Source organism: Trachemys scripta, chromosome 7, assembly GCF_013100865.1.
Source record: "Trachemys scripta elegans isolate TJP31775 chromosome 7, CAS_Tse_1.0, whole genome shotgun sequence".
NCBI classification, from domain to species: domain Eukaryota; kingdom Metazoa; phylum Chordata; order Testudines; family Emydidae; genus Trachemys; species Trachemys scripta.
This window is the reverse complement of record NC_048304.1, coordinates 64,960,362-64,984,646: the sequence shown is the minus strand read 5'-3', so window position 1 is coordinate 64,984,646 and position 24,285 is coordinate 64,960,362. Positions and strand designations below refer to the sequence as shown.

The 24,285-nt window shown below is 38.6% G+C and overlaps 1 protein-coding gene across 24 annotated transcripts in view; it reads left to right on the top strand.

Moving 5' to 3' along the window:
- The window catches only part of KCNMA1 (potassium calcium-activated channel subfamily M alpha 1), an 871,895-nt gene that overhangs the window by 727,204 nt on the left and 120,406 nt on the right, over positions 1 to 24,285 (top strand). For 8 of the 24 annotated variants that reach the window (XM_034777712.1, XM_034777709.1, XM_034777711.1 and 5 more), the window contains 3 exons: positions 3,653 to 3,729; positions 7,338 to 7,346; positions 14,069 to 14,242. In XM_034777712.1, the coding sequence (XP_034633603.1) occupies positions 3,653 to 3,729; positions 7,338 to 7,346; positions 14,069 to 14,242 (260 nt within the window). The remainder of the gene's footprint in view (positions 1 to 3,652; positions 3,730 to 7,337; positions 7,347 to 14,068; positions 14,243 to 24,285) is intronic. The other 16 variants (XM_034777730.1, XM_034777729.1, XM_034777721.1 and 13 more) reach the window with 3 other exon arrangements.

The window sequence follows — 24,285 nt, the reverse complement described above, 5'->3', positions numbered from 1 at the left end:
TGAGAGAAACTGAATCCCCCTCCATGATTTCTCTGCCTTTGTTTTCAAACAAGTGATGGATGCTTTAATGGGATCTGAATGGCAATAAAAAAGATTCTAGGAGAGTAAAAAACAGGATTTTTACCTAAGTACAATAAAACAAAACGTATGTTATATACTTGTAGCTCAAATTAAATGTTTTTGTTTATGTGTTATGTGCTTTAAGAGATGCTGGCAAGTCTTTTAGATTAGAACTATACCATATTGCAATGCATATTTAACACTGTTTGTGCACCATAATTTGTAGTAGAGTAATTTTGTATATTACTAAAACAATGATTTTTTTATGTTTTTTTAAATAATAGGGACATATTACACACCTTTATGTTAAGGATTTTGAAGAGAATAGCTGTATATAAAAGGTTGAATGCTAATAATGTGTCATAGGTACAATATGAGTGGTGTCTTTTTATCATTCTTTATCCACTTACATTTTATTATGCATTATGGAAATCTATTTGTTTTAATTCTTTTATCAATATGGTAATTTCATTTTTAAAAGCATCTGAGTCACTTATTCTTGGTCTTGCACCTACGGTATGCCTGCACTGCAATCTGCAGTGTGATTGGAGCATGGGTAGACATACCTAAGATAGCTTTCCTCATGCTAGCACAGCTAAAAATAGCAGAATAGGTGCCGCGGGCTTCAGTGCAGCCTAGCAACATGGGTCCCTGACATGCTTATATAGCCCCTGTATCGATGTTGCTGTTTTTAGCCATCTAGTGCAGGTATGTCTATCCAAACATCAATCACACCTCAGATTGCAGTGTAAACATGCCCCCCAGAGAGTATCATGGGCATGTCTACTTCAGCAATGGGATCTGGCAGCATGGACCTCACACCTGTGCAGCGTCTGTCTAAACTCGTAGGGATTTGGGGAAGGATCTGTGCTAAAGGATCCTGCTTCAGAAGTGGGATCTAGAGCTGGATTAAATGTCTAAAGGGGGAACTGCAAAAACTGGAGAGGAAATTTTGGCCAACAGAAATAGTAGGAAAATCTCATAGTCAGGAGAGAGGTGCCTCCCTGGAGTCCACATGGTCCATAGAAGAGTAGAGACTGCCACTCCTGAGTCCCAATCCTATCTCTGACAGTGACTGGCTTGAATATATTATTTAGCTAGTCCCCATAGCAGGTTTAGAACTCAAGACGGCTAGTGCCATGCTGACTCCACTAAACCCTGCTGCTTTCCTGGCAGGTCACTTAATCTCCCTGGACCAAATTCAGACATTTGAATTAAATTAGTTTCAATTGTTTTGTGTGGATTAAATTCACAATTGTTTGAATTAGACCCTCTTATACTAGCTTGAATCCATGTACCTTCCCATTAAACTAATTACACCAGCTATACAGGTAGGTTAAGGTGTCTACAGACATATCTACACTACAAGTTAAGTGGGGAGCCGGGAGCCCAGACGGCAGCCATCTCAGAGCAAGAAGTGGGAACACTAACTCTGAAGTGTAGACCAGGCCTACATGGATATCAAACAGCAAGAAGAATGTACAAGTTTAAGTAGAGAGGGAACTACTTGTAGCTCTGATATAACTGCAAAATATTTTTGTGATTAAAATTTAAAAGCCCACTGAACCTTTACTCAATACTCAAAATGAAGAAAAAAGTTTCATTTCTCTTTCATTCTATTTTTACCCCAGCTTTGTGCTTGGGGTTCCAATCTAAAGTATTTAAATGTTCTCAATAGACTTCTAGCCAGGCCATTAGCAGGAAGTAGCAGATGTGGCAAGGCTTCCAGCCCAGTTTTGTAGACACAAGAGGTTTGGATGGTCTACAGAGAAGTAACCAAATATTGAGGCTGATATCTAAACCACATCTTTAGATATTGTCAGGTTCCCCATTCCTAATTAAAAACACCAGCCATAGGTCAAACCTGGAAAATATCCATTGACTTCACGTAGCCTGGCAGTTAAATCACAAACCTGAGAGCTTGGACAAATGTGACAGACTGGCTCTTTGACCTTGGACAAGTCCCTTGATTTCTCTAGGCTCCAATTCCCCCTTTTGTACAGAAAGGATCATAACACCCACCTTTAGATAATGCCCTGCGATGGAGCACAGGAAAACACCTAGAAATAACTCTGCAGGCCTTGTCTCCCCTGCACATAGTCCTAGTCACTCCCTCTTTACTTGTGCTTCTGGGATCTGGAAGATGGATTATGTTTTTCCTTACATCAGGAAAGTACCATGCTCCCTGTGCCCTCACCCTTTCTATAATATCCCTGCACAGTGTGAAACATTCATAAACCCTTGATATTTTTGTCTAAATGAATTAACAGCCCTTTCATTTACACTGGAACCAAGACTATATTCATCCATGTGTCCCTGTGTATTTGTTGCTTATTTTTCTTTCCAGTACCCAAGGACTGTAGGTTCTTCTGTTCCCATGGCCTCTCCTATTTCTGGAATCTTCAGGCCACCTCAAGTGCACGAGCAGTATTACCTGCAAGACATGTGGTGTGACCTCAGGTCACCCCTCATTTCCATCTTCCTGAATTTGTAGAGAGGAGTCTGGGTCAGAGGAGACAGGCAATGGGGGAAATTTGGCAGATGCTGAAGTGTGGTATGGCCCAGTTGTCATGCCAGCAAAAATATGTGTATATTATAGCAGCCCAGATTGGCTCAGTTAGAGGCTAGCTGTGTGATCTTCATGAAATATACATGTGTCACAGCACTAGTGTGTGACATACTGATTTGACAGGCTTGTGAAATCTCCTGTGGGCAGTTTGATGTATGTTTATTAAAACATAATTTTATTTTAATGATATGTAAAGTGTTATTGCACACTTACCCTTCCTCACTTACCCTACATTCTGCATACTTCACCTAGCAATCTGCTCTTTGATACACAGTAACAGGCAATGTGTAAAAGCCTAAATAGACAGAGAGTTAGGTAGGTCATCTTGTGAATTACATAGTTTTGTTTGCTTAGGGATTTTTGCTAAGGGTTTATAATGCAGTCAAAAGTAGTGTGATTCTTCTCTAATTGAACCCTGATGGCAAACGAAAAGAAGTCTGAACCAAGAGGACAGTAGTCCCCATGTTTGTTCACTGCTTTTTAAGAACCTGATTTTCAGACACTGTCTTCCATTTTTACAGGTGCAAATAATAGCATGCATGATATTATTGACCACAATTTAGCTCACAATGACATTGAAATCACCACTATGGAGGTCCGGTGGAGGCTAGACTGCAAACTTGGCCTTAAAACCTTAGCTGGCTCTGAATTCGTGACTTTCAGGTCAAGAACAGTGAACTCATTTCATATGTGCCTTGACGATGAGACTCATTGGATGCTGCTTTCAAAGATGAAAGGCAAATGATCTGATCCACTGTGTCATATTTATCAACCCTTCTCCTAATTATTTTTCAAATGAAAGTTTATTAAAAGAAGCACTAACTTGAATCATAGTCTTGTGTTTGAAATTAATGGTCTTGCAGCAAATATTTCCTCCTTTAAATGTCTAAACCTTTCCAAAGATTAAAGGAAATTAGTGCTGGCATGTTTCATTAATTTGGCAATGTAGCAGGAGGAAATGTGGGACTAATTTCATTTGTGTGGATTAAGAAATGTGTCAGTTTTTCCGTTCTGTCTCTCCAGGGCATATTTTTACTGCAAGGCCTGTCATGATGACATCACAGATCCCAAAAGGATAAAAAAATGTGGCTGCAAACGGCGTAAGTAATATTTCTTCTCCCTCCCTTTTCCTCCCTCCTCCCCCTTCAGGAACTGCTCAGCCTTAAGGAATCTCTTTAAATGCATTTATGTGTTTTACACAGTGGTGCAGAAAGGGTAGGAAATAAATACATGGCAATGCAGTTAAATGTCATTTGTAATTCTGATGTGAATATTTTTAAAATTAAATTTCACACCACTCACTCACACCTGCAGCTTCATTAAAATGCCTATTTGTGTCCAAAGTTAACAAAGTTCAGATAATTAAATCAAGATGAATCTGTGCCCACGGCATTTATTTGTGGGCAGTAGGACATTCTGAGTCTGAGTAGATGAACAATCTTATCCACCTGGGGCCAAATTCTGCCCTGACTTGCACCCTGTAAAAACCCATTACTTGCAATGGGCTTCCGTGAGGCATAAGGGCAGAATTTGGGCCTTGTATAATATAATGTAACATGTAAAGTAAGCTAAGGAACAACACTGAGCTACATAACAATGCTGAAATAAAATATTATGATGAGTCCCATAGGCTCCATCCTGCTGTCATTCTGCAGAGGAAGTCCAAATGTTGATGGGAGTTCTGTGCGCAGAAGAAATTCTGGACTGGTCCCTTTAAATATGACAAAATTCTGCTTTCAGAGGTGTTCAGCAGACTTCAGTGTTTATCACCTGCTTTACCCAGGTTAATAGAACTGTGGTTGAAGTCAGCAGGAGATTTGTGAGTGCAGGGAGAACAGAACATTGGAGTGGAGACCTGGTTTTGTTTTTTCTTTATATTTATGCAGGAATATATCTGGCTCTTTAATTTTGGTGGACTTTCTGCAGTCAGGTTACCCAAACCAAATGCCCACACAGTAGATTTGACCAATGAAATATTTGCAGTATAGATTTCAAATGTAGGCATGGAGATTCCTTCTCTTAATGGATATTTGAATATCATGTGTACGCTTACATGGTTTAGATGATATTCTGCCATTAAAAACCACATGACCCTGTTTAGAGTCACAAGAAAAGTGGGTTGGACTGTCTCAGCAGAGTCTGCCCATGCTTCTGCTCCTGCTACTTTTATGATTCCCAAAACACTGTGGCCTACTGATTGCTGTTGTCTCATTACAGTCTTGGGATTTGGAAGAAAGGGCTAGACTTGGACCTTCACACACACCAGGAAAAGGGTACTTCTACTCAAACCATACCAGAAAATGAAATTCTCTGTAGAGAAAAACAATACTATTAGAGTCCGTAAGGACAGCCTTCCTCTTCTCTCCCAAAAAAAGGACACAATCAAGGAGAACAAGGTTTCTACATTGTTTCCTTAAGGTAGCATAATAGAGATAGAGGAGCTGAGACTTTAATGGAGAATAGTAGCCACAATAGTCACAGTGAATGCAAAGTTCGTGGAAATCAAAGATATGCATGCCTGTGTGGAAGGAACGCATGCATTTGCCTAACATATTGAAAAAAATTGTTCAAGAACAACTTTTCCATGTGAGACTGTTACTCTGGAACTCCAAGGTCAGTGAGACTGCTGAGTAAGTTCTGGTCAGGCAAGTGAAAACTACCCGTGGGTTCCTGCAACTCACTAATTTTCCCCCAAGATTTCCCAAAACACTAGGGAAGGGGAAACATGACCAACATAGGGGAGCTGTTGTTGCCTCCTTACCCTTTATGTATTTTTATTTTCCCCCGCCACACCTTTCATACCTGTAATACTATGCTGTGCTCATGTGTACAGGCTTCTATCAAATTCTCCAAGAGACTTGGTATCGTTTGGATTCAAGACCTACATAGATGGGCCACATTTAACTCAAATATATTGCAACATATGAACAAGCAACTACAATTTAAAGGGCAGAAGCATGAAACGGAATAAAATGTTCAATTTTGGGAAGCCAGGGAGAAGAAAACTCCTTGGAAAGAGACCAACCAATGCAGTATAAAACAGCAGTAAGGCCATGTCAGGGCTAGAATGACAGCCTCTGCATGTAGCACTAGGAAATGCTCCAAACGACATAGTCACACACATCAGTCTAATGCATTAAAGGGTGTTGGACAGATGTGGAATGAAATGATGGAGTTAGTGAGGCTGAAGAAGGAGCCTGTCAGAGCCACCACACTGAGCACTGAACATCAAGGGGGTAATCTTCCGAGTCAGGTGGAGGGGAAAAAAGGCAATGATGGCAAATAGACTTAGAATATTTTCTTGGTTTGGTTTCTCTCTCTCTCTCTCTCTCTCTCTCTCTCTCTCACACACACACACACACACACACACACACACACTTGTCAGAACAGCTGATAACAGCTTAAACAGCTGCATGTTCATAACTATTAACAATAATTCAATACCTTTGTTTTTAAAGTCCTGTCAATCAGTGAATGATATAAACCAAGATTTTCAAAGGTAATGGGTGATTTTTGGTCAATCGATTTTTGGATGCCCAACTTTGAGACACCTTTAAAAGGTCTGATTTTTAGAGGGCAGATGCTCAGTAGTGTCTGCAAATCAAGTCCCTTGAAGGTGTCAAACTTTGGCCCTCAAAATCACTAGTCACTTTCGAATATCTTAGCCATCATCTCCACATATATGGTGCCTGAATTGTTTGTCTTAAAAACACAATCTAACTAAAACAAAGCAGAAATTACAACAAAACATTACCTTATAAATTGTGGGGCTTGGCTGTCAACTTAATTAACAATGAGATTGTGAACAGTTCAGATATATTTTTTTTAATTAATGAGCAACATAATCAAAATTAGAGACAGTGGATTGCAGATGACATGTAAGATGAAATGAAGGGATGAAGATAAAACTATCAGCATGTACAGGTGAATGAAATGTGAAAGAATGTCTTCTTTACATGGAAATCTTAATTATTATGGCATTAATTACATGCAGCTTCCTGGGACAGTTGAAAGCCATGTTCTTTAATAATGCATCTGAGGTTTCATGTCCCTTTAGATATTGTCTGAATATTAACTGTGGTATTGTCAGGGTCTATAAGTGAGCCTGACCTACATAGCCATTTGTCCAAACTTGTTAGGCCTAGTATTAATAATTCAAGTAAGAACTATGCATCTCCATGAGGCTAGGGATAATTAAAGTAACTATGCTTTCCTTTCACAGTTTTCAGCCATCCGTCCTTCTCCCTCCTCTCTTTACTGCCTGAATAATCTGTAAATGTTCACATTACATTGTCCAGAGAGAGATATAGAAATTCTATTCACAAACCATTGATAATTTTGTGGTATATTTAGCTTATGTTTTCAATTTCTTATTTAATTTCATTGTATCTTTTCAGCAAAGGGCCAAATGTATATATGTATATATTAAATGCAGCCATACTGGGATGAAATCTCTAACCTGGATGATTCACACTTTCTGTTTCTTTCATTCTGTATAACAACTCTTGTCTAATTCTCTATACATTTTTTCCAGCCACTTGCTTGCTGCAAAGGGTGGGGGTTGAACCCCGGAGGGACAGATCGTGTGTACTTTGATGTTTTTAAAGGAATGTGTTGTAACCTGTGAAAATTGACAAATTTTTGATTTATTTTTCCTCTTGCTGCCTTGGAACACGGTCCCTACTATATTTTAACTGCACACTGATAGTGATCTATTGTGAGTAAAAACGGGTTCCCTGTAGCCCAGAGTGCGGTCCAACCTGTCTTTCTCTAGCAGAGACTTTTTATTTTGTTTTGTTTAGTAGTTTGGTTCTTTTCTTTAATATTTATGTTGCATGTAGCAGTGACGTCATACCCCCACCTTTCTCATTCTTTACACTCACACGGATCAGGGCGACGTTGAAGAAAATACAGCAGTTTCCTCCACCTCCCTCTTTCCTCCCCATTTTCTCCCCAATCTTATTTTTATCTCCAATGGAAAATGAAGCCTTGACAATGGCATTTCCTTTAAATGACTTTGGACTTCTCATTTCTTTTTAGGGATGCCAGTTAGGCTGGAGTAATTACCACTATAGCACTGTTTGCCTGGTTAAGTGGAATTCATTGTTGGGCTTGTGTTCAAGGTCTTGGGCTTGTATTCTCTGCTGCTCAGCTTCATTTCATGACAGAGAGGGGCATACAGCAATTCCCCACTGTCCCTTCCCTCCACCCCCACACCAAAAAAAAATAAGCCAGGCAATGAATTAATTGTGTGATCAACTTCTGATGCATAAACCTAAACCTATCCTTAACTGGAGACAAGTGACTCTACAGTGGTAATTATTTTTCCTCAGTCTATGAAATTTCCATTGCTGTAAAATTAATGATACATGTGTATGGCCCAATTATGCTTTCAGTAGCATAACTTTGAAGCTTATTACAGACCCAGTATGAACTTTATAGACCACTCTGTCTGAATCTGAGCCACAGCATTGTTAATTCTACAGTATCTATGGAGGCCCTCAGTCATCGACCATTTCTTAGTGCACACATGGTCCTGGTAGTTAAAATAAATACAGCATTTGGGAGGTGGAGAACAGTTTACATTTGCAGTCATTCGATGTACAGGCACTCCAAAGAAAATACATTGGGGAGGGGTGGGGTACTGCTACCATACTTACAGGATTATTCAGAGCTTCTCAGTATGACTAAACTGTTCCCAAAGATTTTCAGGGACCAGGATTAGATAGCTCAAGGGTATAATGAGCCACAGTGGTACCACTGGGAGCCCACTAACCACTCATTTTAACCGTGGCTACTCCAAACCTGTGAGGTTACCATTTTTTTTACCATTCCCCCAAATGTTTCTCTTGTTAATTTGTTTTAAGATAGCAAAAGCTTCTGCCGTTCTTGTGCTAAGTGCTACACAGTCACATAGGAACACAAAGACCTAAACAATCCAGGAAAGACAGTACTTTTGGGAATAACATTACAGTGTTAGCCAATCAGCATATCCAAATGCTGTAATACCATTTATTTTTGGGAGGTGCATTGAGGGAATGGGAATCTACCACTCCACATAAGGTGCTGAACAAGACAGTTGAAAGCATTAACTAGCTTAGGAGCCAAGTTCACCAACCTGCCTATTTGAGACCATTAGTGATGACAGAATTGACCACTTGCATTTTAACTATTTACAGTTCAGCCAGATAAAACCTTCCGCCTTGTTCTTGGACATAGATTTATAAGTGATTTTTATATGCACACTGCTTCCAGGATTAAGACCCAGAAATTTAGTACTCTGAATGAGGATTTTATTGCTGACATTAGTAACTCTGGGACTTAACCCAGCATCCTCAGGGTCTTGCCCTGATGTCAGCAAAAGGCAGTGATCTGATAGGCCTGCCTGGTTCCCCAGTCTCTGTTTAGTTTTTAATTTCAGTTCCTATCCTCAGTAAATCAGGATTTGAAAACAGTTCCCACTTTAATCATCTTTGGTCCAGTAGAGCTCAATTAGCAGTATCAGGACTATTAAGACAAAAATAAATAGGTTTAAAAGTGAGATTATAATCAGAAGAGTGAGACTGTAAAAATGACAAAATGGGGGATTTGTTTATTATTTCTCAGTTATTTCCATATCAAATTTGTCCTTATTTTACAAGGATAAGACTATTTTTCTTTCTTTGCACTCTGCATATGCCATATAGGATGTAGGATTCAATCTGTGTTCTTTCTGTAGTGTACATCATCACCACTAATAAAGATTCTCCAGTCAGAACTTAGGTGACTATTTAGCTAATGATGCAAAAGGTACAATATGATCCTTCATTTTTGCAATTGCAAATTAGTTTGATTGCCATCGAACTACTAATATTACTTCCCACAATTCATAAGGGGAATAATTACTCACAGACACAAAATTGTTCCAAGAAAAAGAGGGCTAGGTTGAGTCCGGCTTGGAAGACCAAAGCCACAGAGATATTGAAGAATCCATGTTTACATAGTCACTTTTCTGAGTATAATTCACCTTAAGCTGAAAGAGAAGATTCAAAGAAGAATTTTTTTTTAAATAAATACGCAACTTTGCCTTAGTTCTTCTAGTAGTTTCAGCGCCCTTAGAAATGAATGGAGGAAGTATTAAGAACACATTGGCTGAGTGTCCCCTGAAATTTAATGAAGAAAGGGTCATGAAGACATATGAAAATAAAAATGAATTGGTCTATAAAAATGTCATTCATTCAAAACATGCAAGTCTTTTTCTAAAGTTACTGAAATACAGTAGAATGTGCAGATTGTCCACTCACTTCACCTGCTGCTCCTGCGGTTTTGGCTGAAGAACAAGAACACCCTGTGAATTTCAGGAAACAGCTAACAAATTGCCTATGACTGACATCACCTAAAGACAGAAATTTGCAAAACTTGCAAAATAGCTTGCAGGCTGCATTTGGTGGTCTTGAAATTGCCCTGGAACACAGTGAAACGACGGAGAGCTAGCTTTGTCTGTTGTGTTAAGGGAAAATCAATTGTCACCAGTTTGACATGCTGCTGTATTTTTAAGAAAACTGAAATTGTGCTGTGGGAAGCCCTTTCAATTTTTTAGACTGATAATGTTAACCAACGTCGCCAAAAGGCAATCAAATAAATATGGTCTTCCTTTAATGCTGCTAGTTGCTTTATACCATAATTTATTTGTAAAGTTCCCCTTTGTTGTCATTTTACTTGCTGTGGATCATGAGAACTTGATGAATTGAAATGACATCATATCTATTTCAATTCTTAATGGTAGTTGGGTGCTTTTTTACTCACTGCCAATCAAGTGACCTCCACTCCACATTCTACTTAACCAGCTGTTGTTTGATAGAGATCCACTAGGTGTCCTCATAGATCTACTTTTTGTTACCATTGAGGTCCATGAGTAAAACTACTGTTAGTGATGGGTGGAGCAATAAGTTCAGGATGACTGTATGGTAACATAAAACATACAAACAAACAAAAAGCAATCAGCAGAGAAGAAGGGGTGCTTTGTCCTGCTTGCTCTAGACAAGGAACTGTTATTTGACAACTTATTTAAAGAACAATTGGCAATTTCCCTTGCTTTATTTTGTGGCTGGAAATATTCCCCATTACTCTTTGTGAATTTTAAATGACACCTCACTCAGACAATCCTAGGTACTTTCTTCTAGACATTTTGACAGGGCTTGGGGGACTTTGTGATCAGAAAATGAGGTGTTGCCAGAGTGCTAGACACTCAGCTTTCTCCTCTAAAGTAAAAATGAAGAATGTCAGTCTGTTTTAAAAACTGCAGCAAAAAACATTTGTGCCAATTTTAAAATTATAAAATAAATGAAAACTGAGATTTGAAGTCTAAAATGTTGATAGTTTTGGAAACGTTTTTTCCAAATAGCTTAAAAATCTTGCCTTCATTTCCTGCTTTTATCAAATAGTTTGTGTCAGTGGAACAGCTACATTTTGATTCATTAGCAGAAACCAAATTTCACTGGTTTGAATTCAGATACATAGGAATGCCCTCTGGGTTTGTTTTGTTTTGTTTTATTTTGGGGGCGCGGGGGTTATGCCAAGAAGAGGGAGCTGCCATTCCCTTCTATCCATTTATTTTTCAAGAACCTAAAATAGGAAATTAAGTTGTTATGTTCTGTTTTTATTTTCACCAGAACTGCAAATAACAGTTCCATTCTGCATCCTGATAATTTTTACAAGGGTATGGTAGAGAATGATTGGATTTTTATGCAGCTGCTACAGGTATCATATGAATTTAGCATCCACCCAAAAGGCTGTACAAAAAGAGCCCCTTATCCCCTGCTGATTACCATTTTTTATTAATATTTATGGAAGTTTAACAGGAAACAGTATGTGTGTGGCTGAACCATCTTTAATCATTTCTGTCTTGTCTTTGATCTTCTCACTAATCATCCTTACTAATATTCCATGTTTTAATTTAAATTTATTTCAATATTGTATTTGGTATGAATGTAAAATGACTGTGTAACAGGAATGAAGAGTTACAGCATGTTTTCTTTACAAAATGTATTGCTTTAATATGTGATTGCTTATATACTGGTTTAAACCCTTATAGCAAGTCTTTTTTGTTACATTTATTGCCAGGTTAAAGCCTGTTTCTTGCATGTTAACAATATGAAATATCAAAAAATGATGCATGGTCTCCAGAACAACCAATAATAATAGTTAAAAACAGTCCCTGAAAGGTGTGGGTTTTAAGATGTACCTGACAAACTTTCCCTTATTGAATAGAAGGATTTAAATTGTCCACATCATTGGTTTAAGTCTGATTAAAATGGTTCAAAAAGTTTTCCTTCCCATCCTTCCCTGCCCTTAACAATGCTTTTTTTTTATTTTAATAAATGTGTCATAGTTTATTATTTTCTGTTGACAAAATATGGCTATAAGTAACTGAAAAACAGGGACTGTTACTAACCAACAACATAGTATTACAGAGTTTTCAGATACTGTGTTTCACTACAGCATTTGATTAGAAAAAATCCTTCAAAACAGCTGTATTTTAAACCCAAAATTAATCTTTTTTCCCCCTCACCTAGTATTACTTTCTGGCAAGTACCCTTTATGTTTTTTCTATGGAACTCCACATATCATTAGAGTGAAAAACAAAATAATAAAATAAAAAGAGGTGTAATGGAAACATCTAATCAGTTTATGAGCAAATGTCTCCCCTACTTTGTCCCCAACTTTTAGTTTTAAAAGTACATGCTGGGGAGAATTAGGAGAGGGAAACGTGGATGAACCAAATGCTGTTTTGAATTTTCTGTGTTGTCTAAATTTGTATGCATCAAAAGCTGCAGTGAAACCCTTTATACTAAAAGCCAATCTCTGAGGAATGATGTACCATGCACTGAACGGGCCTGATGCTGCATGATGACTTTCTGAACAGCTGCAAGATAACTTGACTAAGATGCTAAAAGAACATGCCACTAGAAATGCAATTAACGTTTTAGAGGAATGGAGTCACTGCTGAAGAGATCACTCATTCATCTCCCTCAATGCCTGTTTTCCACAATCATAACGTTACCCTTGCTTGACAAATATACTGTATGGCAAGTCACAAAGGTCTTAGAACAGGACTTGACCCATTTGAGAGAGATAAATCCCTTTTTCCTGGTGACTGTAGCATTCAAAAATGGCAAAACTGAGGGGAAATAATTTAAATAACACCACCATTGTAACATAAAAAAGACTTCCTAATGGAAGCTACAGGCCAAAGAAACTTTAATTTTTTGGCTACTTTTATATTTGAAGGTTTGCTTTTGGCTGTCAATGTTCTGTTTAAGTGGCGGTATAACTAAGCCAGTTCATGCTAAGGCATTACCAACAATGATGGTTCAGTGCAACATCTGAAACTATTTTCAAGTGGCATTTATTTTCATCTTCAGATTCAAATTGTGAATAAGATAAAATTGGGCAATGATACTTTTGAGTAATTTTTAAATTAAACATGTTACATTTATAGCAAATACACATCAAAGATAGTATCACCATTTTGGGTCCATTGCTTAAAAGATACAAATGGATTTTGCTGATGCTAGCACATCTTTTTGAGTTGGTTTCTAAGTAAGCATTTATTTATTTGCTTTCTGAATTGACATCTGAAGACAGTTGTGATGTTCAATCACAGTTCCACTTGGAGCAGAAAATATGCCGATGATTGGTTCAGCATGTTCCAATGGACCAATGTTCTGTGTGCTTTTGGTGATGCCTTATTTGTGAAATGACTTTAATGTCAAGCATATTTGCCATTATTAGCTGAATCTCTCATGTGAACAAATTTTGGTATTCTGTCGAGAGTCAATTTCAGTTCCTGAAGGCATAATGTAAAGTCACTAAATCTTTCAGGAAGTTTTGTGAAGATGTCTTGTAACTCTCCAATAACATGTAATTTAATGCAACAAAGAAACTTCTCAGGCACTGTTTAATACAGAGAAATTATTAGCACTTTTGAGAGGCTCTCTGTCTGTTTTTTTTTTTTAATAACTTTGATGTTTGCCACAAGCAATGTAGGTCCAAATTATATGATTGATTAACATCTTTAAATTTTTCTCTCTCTTTTTGGCCCAGCAGTGTTAATTGTGCCAGGGGAAAAAAATGTTGTTAGGATTTTCTGTTTTTACTTTTGTTCTTTTTTAATCCAAAAATCTGATTGTAATTAGCAATTCTTCCCTATGTCTGTGGTCACCCTATAAGACTTAGGGAGAATATAAAGAGTAATTGATCTTTTCCCTACTTTTGATGTGCAGCCAAACTGTTATCAATAATCACATTGCATTTTTTTTCCTGGGTCAAGACTGTTAAACATAAACTAAGGCCTGTATTAAATCCCTTAAGTTACCTTCCAGCTGCCTTGTTATATATATATAACCTTGCCATTAACCTGCTGCTCTTCCTCTCCTCCCATCCAACATATGGTTATAGCCAAGATGTCCATCTACAAGAGAATGAAACTGGCATGTTGTTTTGATTGCGGACGCTCTGAGCGTGACTGCTCTTGCATGTCAGGCAGTGTACATAGTAACATGGACACCCTTGAGAGAGCCTTCCCACTTTCTTCTGTCTCTGTTAATGATTGCTCCACCAGTTTACGTGCCTGTAAGTTTTAACACCAACACATGCTGTTCCATGTCTGTGGTGTCTGTGGTATCATCCCTGTCTTGTGTCGTACATTGTAGTTCTGTGAGTTTTACTGGGCTGATGCTTTTTTTCAGAATTAGTTTTAATATAGCTCTATATTTATATATGATCTGGTTTGGGGTTTTTTAATACCAACATTTAATTTATTCATTAATTTGCTTAATGTGCTTCTTAAATAGTGCGTCTTTGCAGCAGCATGTGGGACCTTAATAGTGCAGCTTGGTGATGTTTTTGTTTTTATTTCATGCATACAGTATAAATTGTCATTAATTACACAGTAAAGTAAATGCCTTATTAATGGGGGGGGGAGTCTGTGTCTAAATCTGTGACTACAAACTGGTTTTAAAAAAAACCCTATAAATTCAGTGGGCAGTTATGATAGCAGTGTGGTTGAATGGCATACAGTAGGCAGTGGAAGTCTCCAATAGAGGATACAATTTGTAGCTGAAGCTAGGGTTGTTTTTGTTTTTTTCCCATTAGCCTTATTCTTTATAACCCTTCATTTGCTGTAAGGAAAGAAGTCCTCATTCAAGACGGACACCCCAGAAGGCTTAATAGAGATGGATGTACCCAGTCTAGAGCTATTTCATCATAAGCTGCTCTTTAATGAGTCTACCCTGACGCAAGCTCCTGTCATGTAGTCCATCGCAAAGTACCCCTGAATAGAGGAGGAGCGTGTCACTCTTTAAAAATGCACCTCTAGCAGGTGACAGTGATTAGCACCTATCATGAACAAACCACAAATGCTCTTCTGAAGACCTAGAGCAAGGAGGGAGGAGCAATGCAAGTGATTGTTAACTACATTACTGGGAGCCTGAGCACAACTGTTCCTTCAGTGATTTGTAAGCAGTCGAGGAAGATTATTGTTGACAATAAATGCCGCCCTCTTCAAATATCCATAACAGGCAAAACTATGTCTCAGGCAGGGATTGTTTTCTTTCTCCCTATCCAAATGGATGGGCAAAATCAGAGTATCTGGTAGAAAAGACATAGTTTTGATCAGGAAGAGCAATTACCTGAGATGTATGGCATGGCACACAGGAACTCCACCAAGTGCTGAGTACAATGGGATTAGTGGATGTTGCATCCAGTAGCTTTTTGATACAACATAAATACAGTGTTTAGTCACACCTGCTGAATGTCTTAGCTCCAGCTATTTTGGTCTGTGATCCATTGATCCAGAGAGACAGACTCTTGGCACATAATCGTAAAAGCCTTGTCATTTGAAGTTTTATCTAGTGGGGTTTCTTGGTGATGCAAACCCTCTCTGTGTACCAGTGGTGTAGGTATAAACACTCTGAGGCTATGTCTATACTGCGCACCACTGGCAGCGATATGTGGGCTACATTCCACAGTGAAACAGAGGCTGTGTCCACATTGCAGCGTGTAGCTACACATGTCAATGAAAGGCTCTGGCTGGGGAGATGCAGCAGAGAAAGGCTCCAGCAGCTCCCTGTGGCAGGGAAAGGCTCTGGCAGTGAGGTACCACTGGAGCCCTTCCCCTTTGTCTCCCCGTTCCCCACCGCCTCCCACCTCCCTGCCAGAGCCTTTCCCCACTGCTAGAGTCTTTCCCTGCAATGGGGAAAGACTTGAGCAGTAGGGAGGCAGCCGGACACTACACTGCTCAAATAGCAGTATAGATGGGGGAGGTGTTGCTTGGGCATGTAGAGAGCTGTGTAGGGTGTGTACCCTAAGGCTTTAGGCGTGTCTTTACTCAACTCACCCAAGCAATGTCTCACCATCTACACTGTTATTTATACGCATGCTGGGGGGATGTGACCTGTATGTACTCTACATACAGCCATAAGGACTATGCAGCGTAGCTGTTGTGTCTTTTTTTTTCCAAGTATCAGGGGGTAGCCGTGTTAGTCTGTATCCACAAAAACAACAAGGAGCCTGGTGGCACCTTAAAGACTAACAGATTTATTTGGGCATAAGCTTTCGTGGGTAAAAAACCTCACTTCTTTTTCCAGTTAGTCATCTCTAATGCATTATCTCCAATGGGTGACAATTTCCACTAGTAACTCCTTTGCTCTATACTAAGAGGTTGCACCCTTTATTGAACCCTGTGTCACTACTGTGTACAGTAAAACTAACTTCCCTGTGCTTAGAACAGTGAATAAGAATCTTCCAGTACCGAGAGTTACTGCAGACACATTTACTTATATAATCTCTTAGTCTCTGCAACACAGCACACAATATTTTTTACATTAATGCAGTCTCGTGCAAAGAGATTATGTGGTTGAGTCCTTGGATTGCTGTTAACAGCAAACAGACAGCACTAAATGAATACGTCCCCTACAAATGGGTGACATTTCTACCATTAGTATCATCTGGCAAGCAAAGAGAAACCCTAATTTGAAGAGTTAGTGTAGCTTTCCAGTTCACTTAAGGCTGTAGAGGGGAAAAACCCTGGTTTTGATTTCATTGCCTATTCAACCAAAAACATCCTGTGTATGATATCATTGCCCTCAACAGCACCACTTTTGGAAACATGTTAGACCCATGTTGCATTCTGAAATCTAAGGGATATTGACAGCTTTAGGGATTTTTAGAATCCTCTGTTTCATCGGCCTTTTCCCTCCCGTCGTCACTCCATCAAATCAAGAGATCTCATTCTTCCCCATGTGAGACCACTCACCTATGACCGTTAATAATAAGTAAGAAAAATCAATATCAATTCAAGCCCTTAACAAACCAGCATAGGCCTTTCTTTTGTATATATACATACACACACACACTCTCACACACAAAATTCCACTGGCAGGGCTTCAATAGAAATCACCATGTTTTCTTTGCTGTGCAGAGGGGTCAGATGATGCCCATCTTGACAGAGCTAGTTAACTCAAAGAATGGTGGTGAGAGTCGGCTTTTCATTAAATATGAGCAGATGTGAAATTTAGAGTGTTTGACAATTAGAAATGGCAGCAGCAGGGCCCTGGAATCAAAGTGAGGTCAGATTGGTAGATCAGATTACCTCTCTTACATTCTTTAGTTGTTCAGAAAATCATTTTGAATTAGTGTCAGTGGAGCCATGATGAGTTTTGCCCTTTGTCTTTTATGCTAGAACTGTATTGTTTCCCAAGACACTCGTTAAAGGTCATTATACTATTACAGGGCTTGCTTTGGTCATGGTTCCCCTATTGAGCTGGTGTGCTTCTAAGATTGCTTAATGTGTTTTTCATTTTTATTTTATTTTATTTATATTTTATTTTTAAAAGCAGGCTTTCCATTTTCAAGGTAAATAAAATCAGAGACCATTGTCTGTCATGTCTTCAAACAGTGAATAATGGTTATGAGAATTAACCGTGTTTATAGGAATCTGGTGCTAAGTAGAAGCTTATGGCTGTATCAAGTTACATATTCATTGATGTACATAGGAGTTTTGTGTGCTAATTGTATGCCCCTGTAGAGGAAATGGAGTTTACAGTATATGTTGCACTGTAAGTGAAAGAGATTATTTCTCTGTTTATCTACTAGACTGAATTTTACTGAACTTTCAGTTTATGAAAATCACATTTTGATTAGCTATAAATACACTAAAATCTCTTTTGGCATTGGTGGGAACCATCTAAAAGGAAAGAGGTGTTTTTTTGCAAATGTAGGGAGATATAAGGTGAGCAGCAGTTTTTTGTTTGTTTTTGTGTTTTAGCTGCATTTTGTAGGTAGAAACACTATACGGCAATTCAGCGTTGCTTCCAAATCTTGGTTTGGAGGTGCAGCAACACTGAAGTGAAGAGTGGCACCTGGACTAATTCAGAAGGAAGAAACCACTTCCTTGATGGAACAGATTATTGGGTGATGTTCACAGAATTAGTTACTATGTACAAAGTCCTAAATGGAAGAGGAACAGGGTAACCTAAGGACAATCTCACTATCTCCAAATCACAGTATGACTGATATTCCTCAGAAATCGATGGTCCAAGAGTAAAGGTTTACTACTGAGCTCTAATCTGTGTAGGTTATTTTACCATGCCCATCTCCATGGTATCTAGGCTTGCAGGTGCTCAAGGAAAGGCATTAATGGAAGTGGGTTGATATCTGTGTAATTCCGTTCCTCGGGAAATACACTTCAGCATGCACCTGGCTATGTTTAGAAATATTTGTGTGATCACAGCAATCTTGGCTACCATCCTGGATTGGGGACCTACAAAGGAAAGCATGGGTCTCAACAGCTTGAACTAAAGAACCAGGCTCTATAACTGGGGTTGTAACAGATTGACATCTTCTGTGGATCAGGCACAAAGAGGAACACATAACACGTATTGACCAGTGGGTTATAGTTAGAAGATGCATGGCTTTGCCTAGGTTTACCAAACTTATTAAACTTTGAAATCCTGGGTTCCTAACTGACCAGTTAGATTAAAAGCTCTGGGCAGTAAGAAGGAGGCGTAGTTTTTTGTTCCTCTTATTTGGAATATTAATGATTCAGTGACTTCTAAATGAGTGCACATATCATTGCGTGGGAGTGGCTGCTGTCGGAGGTCCAGATCCTCTGCTTTCCATGTTAAAAGGCAGGACTTGATGCCTAAAATCCACAGTTCCTAGTCTGCTGCCATTTCATCCATGAAACAGCCTAAGGACAGAAATACCTGCTCTTGTGGAGGGCTAGGAGCCATGCTGGCCCATGCTTGCTGTGACATGGAGCATGCATCAGTAGTAGCATGGTTATTTCATTCTATAATGGCAATGGATTCTCTTGCTAGACACTAATGTATACCCCCTCTGTAGCATGGAAAAGCTATGGTCTGAGGAGTTAGTGCTGCTCAAGGCAGCCATAACTTATGATCCAGATTTCATGTAACTTACACTGCTCTGAAAGGGAATATGCCAGATACTATGCTGTTCTCCAGACTCCTTCCCCAGCTGTGTGAGCTTCACTACAGCCACGGAAGGGATAGAGGTGCATGTGCTGTTGGGGATACTAGTATTATTATTATTGTTACCCCATAGACACCTTTCCCCTCCACCTGGCCCAGTGACCCTCTCTCTGCTCATGCTGTCTCGTCTCTGTATTGCACAAAAAGCAGACTATATGCCATCAGTGTATTGGGAAAGGAGAGGTTGAGGGGGAAAATTGATGGGATCTGTTGAGGGAGGAAAGATGGATTTGATTTAGATCCCCCAGAATATGCTTGTTAGGTGTTGAGCAAGTAATTATGATAAGATGGGTATGTTTTTCTAACTCGGTTTTATGAAATGACCCAACCTCTCTGTGTTGGAGAATGTTAGTGTTAGCTTGTTCTATCCTGACATTCCTTTAATGAGACTAATATAAAAGGACAATTAAAATGAGGGCATAGTGACACAATAAAAAGCTTATTAATTCAAACCCAGAGAGAAGACAAATCATGCAGTGTTTGTCACGAATATCCAACATTTGTGAAGTAACCAGTGAACCACTCTGTGGGGAGGAAATTGACTTACATAAAGCTATTTCCAAAAAAATTATTCCTTCCTCCAATGGGACAAATTTTTCCTTCAGTTACTTTTGAAATTGATAGAGTTACTCTGGATCTATTCTTGTGTAACTGAGGGCCAAAATGTGTGTGATGTTTCCCCTAGATAAATCTACAGGATTGTATGCATCTTCTTCAAAAATCCTAGAAATAATTTTAAAACATATTTATGTATGTTATAATAAGCATTCAATTTTACCAAGGAAATAATCAATTTTAAATAACATAGTTATGGTAAAAAGTCCAGCACAATAAAAATCAAGGCACCATACAACACAGCATCTTAAATGTAATCGTTAGTGCTACTGGATAATAAACAAAACCAATTTATTTTCATTAGCTCTATGCACAGACTAAGCTACTGTCAACAAAGCTGATGTCACCTAAATGCCCTTTTAAGTATGCAAAACAAGACAATGGAAAGAAATGACACAAAGGGAAAATACCTATGTAGGTCCCAGTGCTGTTCTGTTCTATGTAGGTTCTTATACTATGCTCCTCACTGTGGCCCCTGAGTTTGTAGGTGCTGGAGGCAGGGCATTTTTGATAGTAGTCCCAGGCCCCTGGAGTTCTTGCAAACCACAAAACCAGTTTCCATGAGATGTATATTTCAGACAAATAAGAACCCCATAATTACTCTTTGGTTTTATGCTTAAGGGTTTTTTTGGGGGGTGGGATGATTTTCCCCCTAGCTCCATTTGTATATTTTTGTAGGCTGTCATGCAGTACTGCCTGAAGCTGCCCCGACTGATAGAGTTTTAACCATCATTCCAGAGCTGAATGTTGGAACAATGATTTCTCTGAACCAGTTCTCTGAACCTAGTTGTCTGCACCTCTATCACATGCTAGACATTTGCACTTACTTTTGCGTAATCCTTCCACCACTGCCTCAGTATATTTCCTTCCTGCACACGTTGAAATATTTTCTTTCTGGTCACTGGTCCAGTGCTTGGAATGGTATACCGGTCCTCTGCGATGATAATGAGGCTTTGGACTTTAGAATCATAGCAATCAGTCTGCCATCTTCTGTCCCTCTTCATTCACAAGATTTTAGTGGCCACTGAAAACAAAAGCTGGAGCTAAAATCTTGAATCTACATACTCTGAAATGTTGGAAATATGAGATATTCAATGCAAAAGTCTTACCAGAATTAAAGTAGGAAGTAAAAGCAGGATGGTGCTCAGAATGAAGTGATTGTGTAAGGTCTGCTTCCTCAAGGTTAGGAATGTTTTGGCAGAGCAGTGTGAATGCTTTCAGACAAAACCAGTGGTTGTAAAGAATTATTTAGTATCAGTGAACAGAAGGGAAAATAATTCCAGCCCTGTATACTCTATATTGTGTGGATTTGTTTATAAGAGAGAGTGCAAAAGGGAGAAGACACTGCTGCTCTGAAGTTTTTGTCCCTCTTTTAAGAGCAAATAGTTGCTGTCCATATGTGTGCATGTTTGAAAGAGGGATGTGAAAGAGTACGTGTGAGCGAGTCTGTTGATGCACATGTACAAGAAGCTCAGCATTTGTGTGGCCTAGAGCATTCATTTCTAGTTCATGAGTTAGCTGACCTTAAAATTATCACTGGTCCCTCAGTCTAGCAGTGTTTTTTCCATTACTGGACCAATCCTGGATACATACTGTATGAACTAAATCTTGTACCAGTGTGATCTTTGTTCCTTGCACACTCTGTGCAGTGTGTGTGTGTGTGTGTGTGTGTGCGCGTGCGCACGTGGTGCATATGTTCAGATAAAAAAAGAATTAGATGTTTAAAATCATATAGTGTGCTGTCTCTAAAGTTTAGCAACATAGAGTTTAGCTCTCTCACCACACCTTGCTCTCATCCAGCATAAAGGATATTTACCAATAGTTTAAATATTACTTGTTATTTTAGACTAATTACAAGACAAAAAAGTAAGATGAAACAATGTTTTTCAAATATCTGACTTCCAGTACACAATCAGTGTTGGATTCTCATAAAGATGAAAAATGAATCCTTTTTATAGGTGCATATTTTAATTTAAACCTGAGCAATGCTAAATGATTTGGCTTTCCATTAATTTGAGGATAATATGAGGATATAGATTAATAGTGATTTGTAGAAATTCAGGAGCAGAAAAAAACAACAACCCAGCTGTTCCTTGTCAACCAGTAGAATAGTAAAAGCAAGACAACCTGACTAGTTGTTCTACATGACCAGAATATATGAATAATGAAACAGATGCCTTTTCAAATGAGTTTTGTGGCGCAGTGTTTACCAGTGGGCTGGTGTGAGGGTGCTCTGCCTGACTCATGATGTCTGTGCAGCAAAGAAATACATACAGTAGCTTCAACACAGGACTCAGGCACTGCTAAGTTTAGCAGCAAATCTTTTTTGAAGAGTTGAGAGGGGGGAAAAGAGACCAAGAAGTCTTTTTTAATTCCTTTAGGCCTTTCCATTGGGTAGTGTTTCTTACCAGGGTCACAGGAAAGTGACTAGTGAGGGGCTTGCCTTGATGGGGACAAGCTAGGAAAGATGCTGTCTGCATCCTGTGGAGTGAGTTTAGCAGAGGACCTTATGCAAGGTGACATGGAAATTATGTTTGCATTTTTATGTCCTGAGTGTGGCTGGTTGTCATGAAACTCACCCTGACAGTTTCTTACCACCAGGCAGCAGATTCTTCCTGTTACCTCCTTGGTGTAGGACAGATGCTAGCCAGTTAGCTCTCCGTCTCTCCTGCTTCTGAGCTATCTCAAGCGACAGATGCCAGGGCCAGCTCGGTTTCCACTTGAGCATTTCTGTCATAGCCCTGCCTTGAGCCCAAATTCTGACCTTTACTATATGAAATAAAGTACTTATGAACAAGCAGAGGCTTGATCCAGAGCAGGCTTAGAGCAAATGTCAAGTCAGTCTTCTGCCTCCTTGTTCCACCTGCATTAGGAACCTAGCTTAGACCCTAGACTAGAGCATTGAATGCCTTAGGCTTTATGGGTCTAAAGAGACATAACTTATTAACAAAGAGTTATTAAATTTTTATCAGTTTTACAACACAATGTAAATGTCTCTTATGAATCCACACTGTATTCATTATCATTTATAATGTTAATTAAGTCAAAGTTGCATTTAATTTAGTTCTAAATGTGCCTTTGGGAGGAAGCTTTTAGAAACAGCTGCAGGATTGAGAAGCACATCAGTGATGGGAAGTTCTTAGTTCCACTTTCAGGATAGGCCCCCAACTTGATTACCATTTTGTGTCTGAAACTAATTTGTTGTGATGTGATTGGGCATGGTCTTAGGTTAATATTGGACCAAAATCAGTGGAAAACTATTCCATAAAACCTTATGCTGGTCACAGAGACACTTGATAGTGTGATCTTGCCCTCCTTTCAAATTGTCTCCAAATTCAATTGAACACATAATCTAGAATGACTGCATTCCTAATATATTATAATACTTTTTCACATGATGGAGCTGTCATTGGTTGAGTATTTTCCTACTCTTAGGAAAGATTTTAATAACTTATTTGCATAGATTCAGAATGTTTTCAATCAAATATATAGGAAAACACATCTCTTGGCCTTGAGTCTTCCAAATTGTGCTTGAAGTGCAATGTGTTATGATCAAAATCCAGTACAGAATGGAAGATGGTGCAGTATAACGAACTATGAGGGAAGCCATCTAAATCAGAGTAATAAACAAACATGCATGTATTTGCTAATGTATCTATTATTGATAATGCAAAATGCCTCTTTATATTGTACTGACTGTGTCAAACACATACCACCACTGGAATTAGAAGTATAGATCTCTGAAGAAAATAGCTCAAAAATCAGCTGTAGTTTTTAGTCCCTTTTTCAACTCTAATTGAAATACAGAACATCTTTCCTGTGAAAGAACTGCCACCAGAAATCTTAGAAAACCTTATAGCTTTTCTGAGCTTTGTCATGCAATTTCCTTTGTTTGTTCTTGTCCAAAAGATTTTGTTTGCATTAAATGTATCACCATTTGCATTGCAATGTGCATGGCATTATCTTTATTCTCTAAACTCCAGTGGTGATGTTTGTCGTCTGACATAGTAGGTACAATATGGAGAGGCATTTTGCATTACGGTAGCTATGCTGCTAGAGGAAACAATGGCAACCAGAAGCAAATGTTATCTCCTGTTAATATACCATGAGATCATTGGTCTTGCACTGTTTTTAGCAAACCATTTACAGAACAGATTAGCATTTGTCATTTATTTCTTCTTTCAGTTCCTTTTATAATTAGCCTCTTCCTTGAATAATATGTATTTGAGGAGACGACTTCCTCAAACTTTTGATAATGATTGTAGCTGTGACATGTGAATCACAACTTAGAAATCAAGTAAAATATCAACCTAGCTGTTAAATCCTCATGGACTACTAAAACTAAGATTATTTTAGCAAAGAATAAATGCACTGCTACATTAAAAGGGATGGGTACCTCCCATCTGTAAGTAACATTCAAATTCACTTGCACAAACCTATACATTATTGGTAAATTTATTTCTCCCCTAATTGTTTTTATTGACACTGGTATAATACCATTGGAAT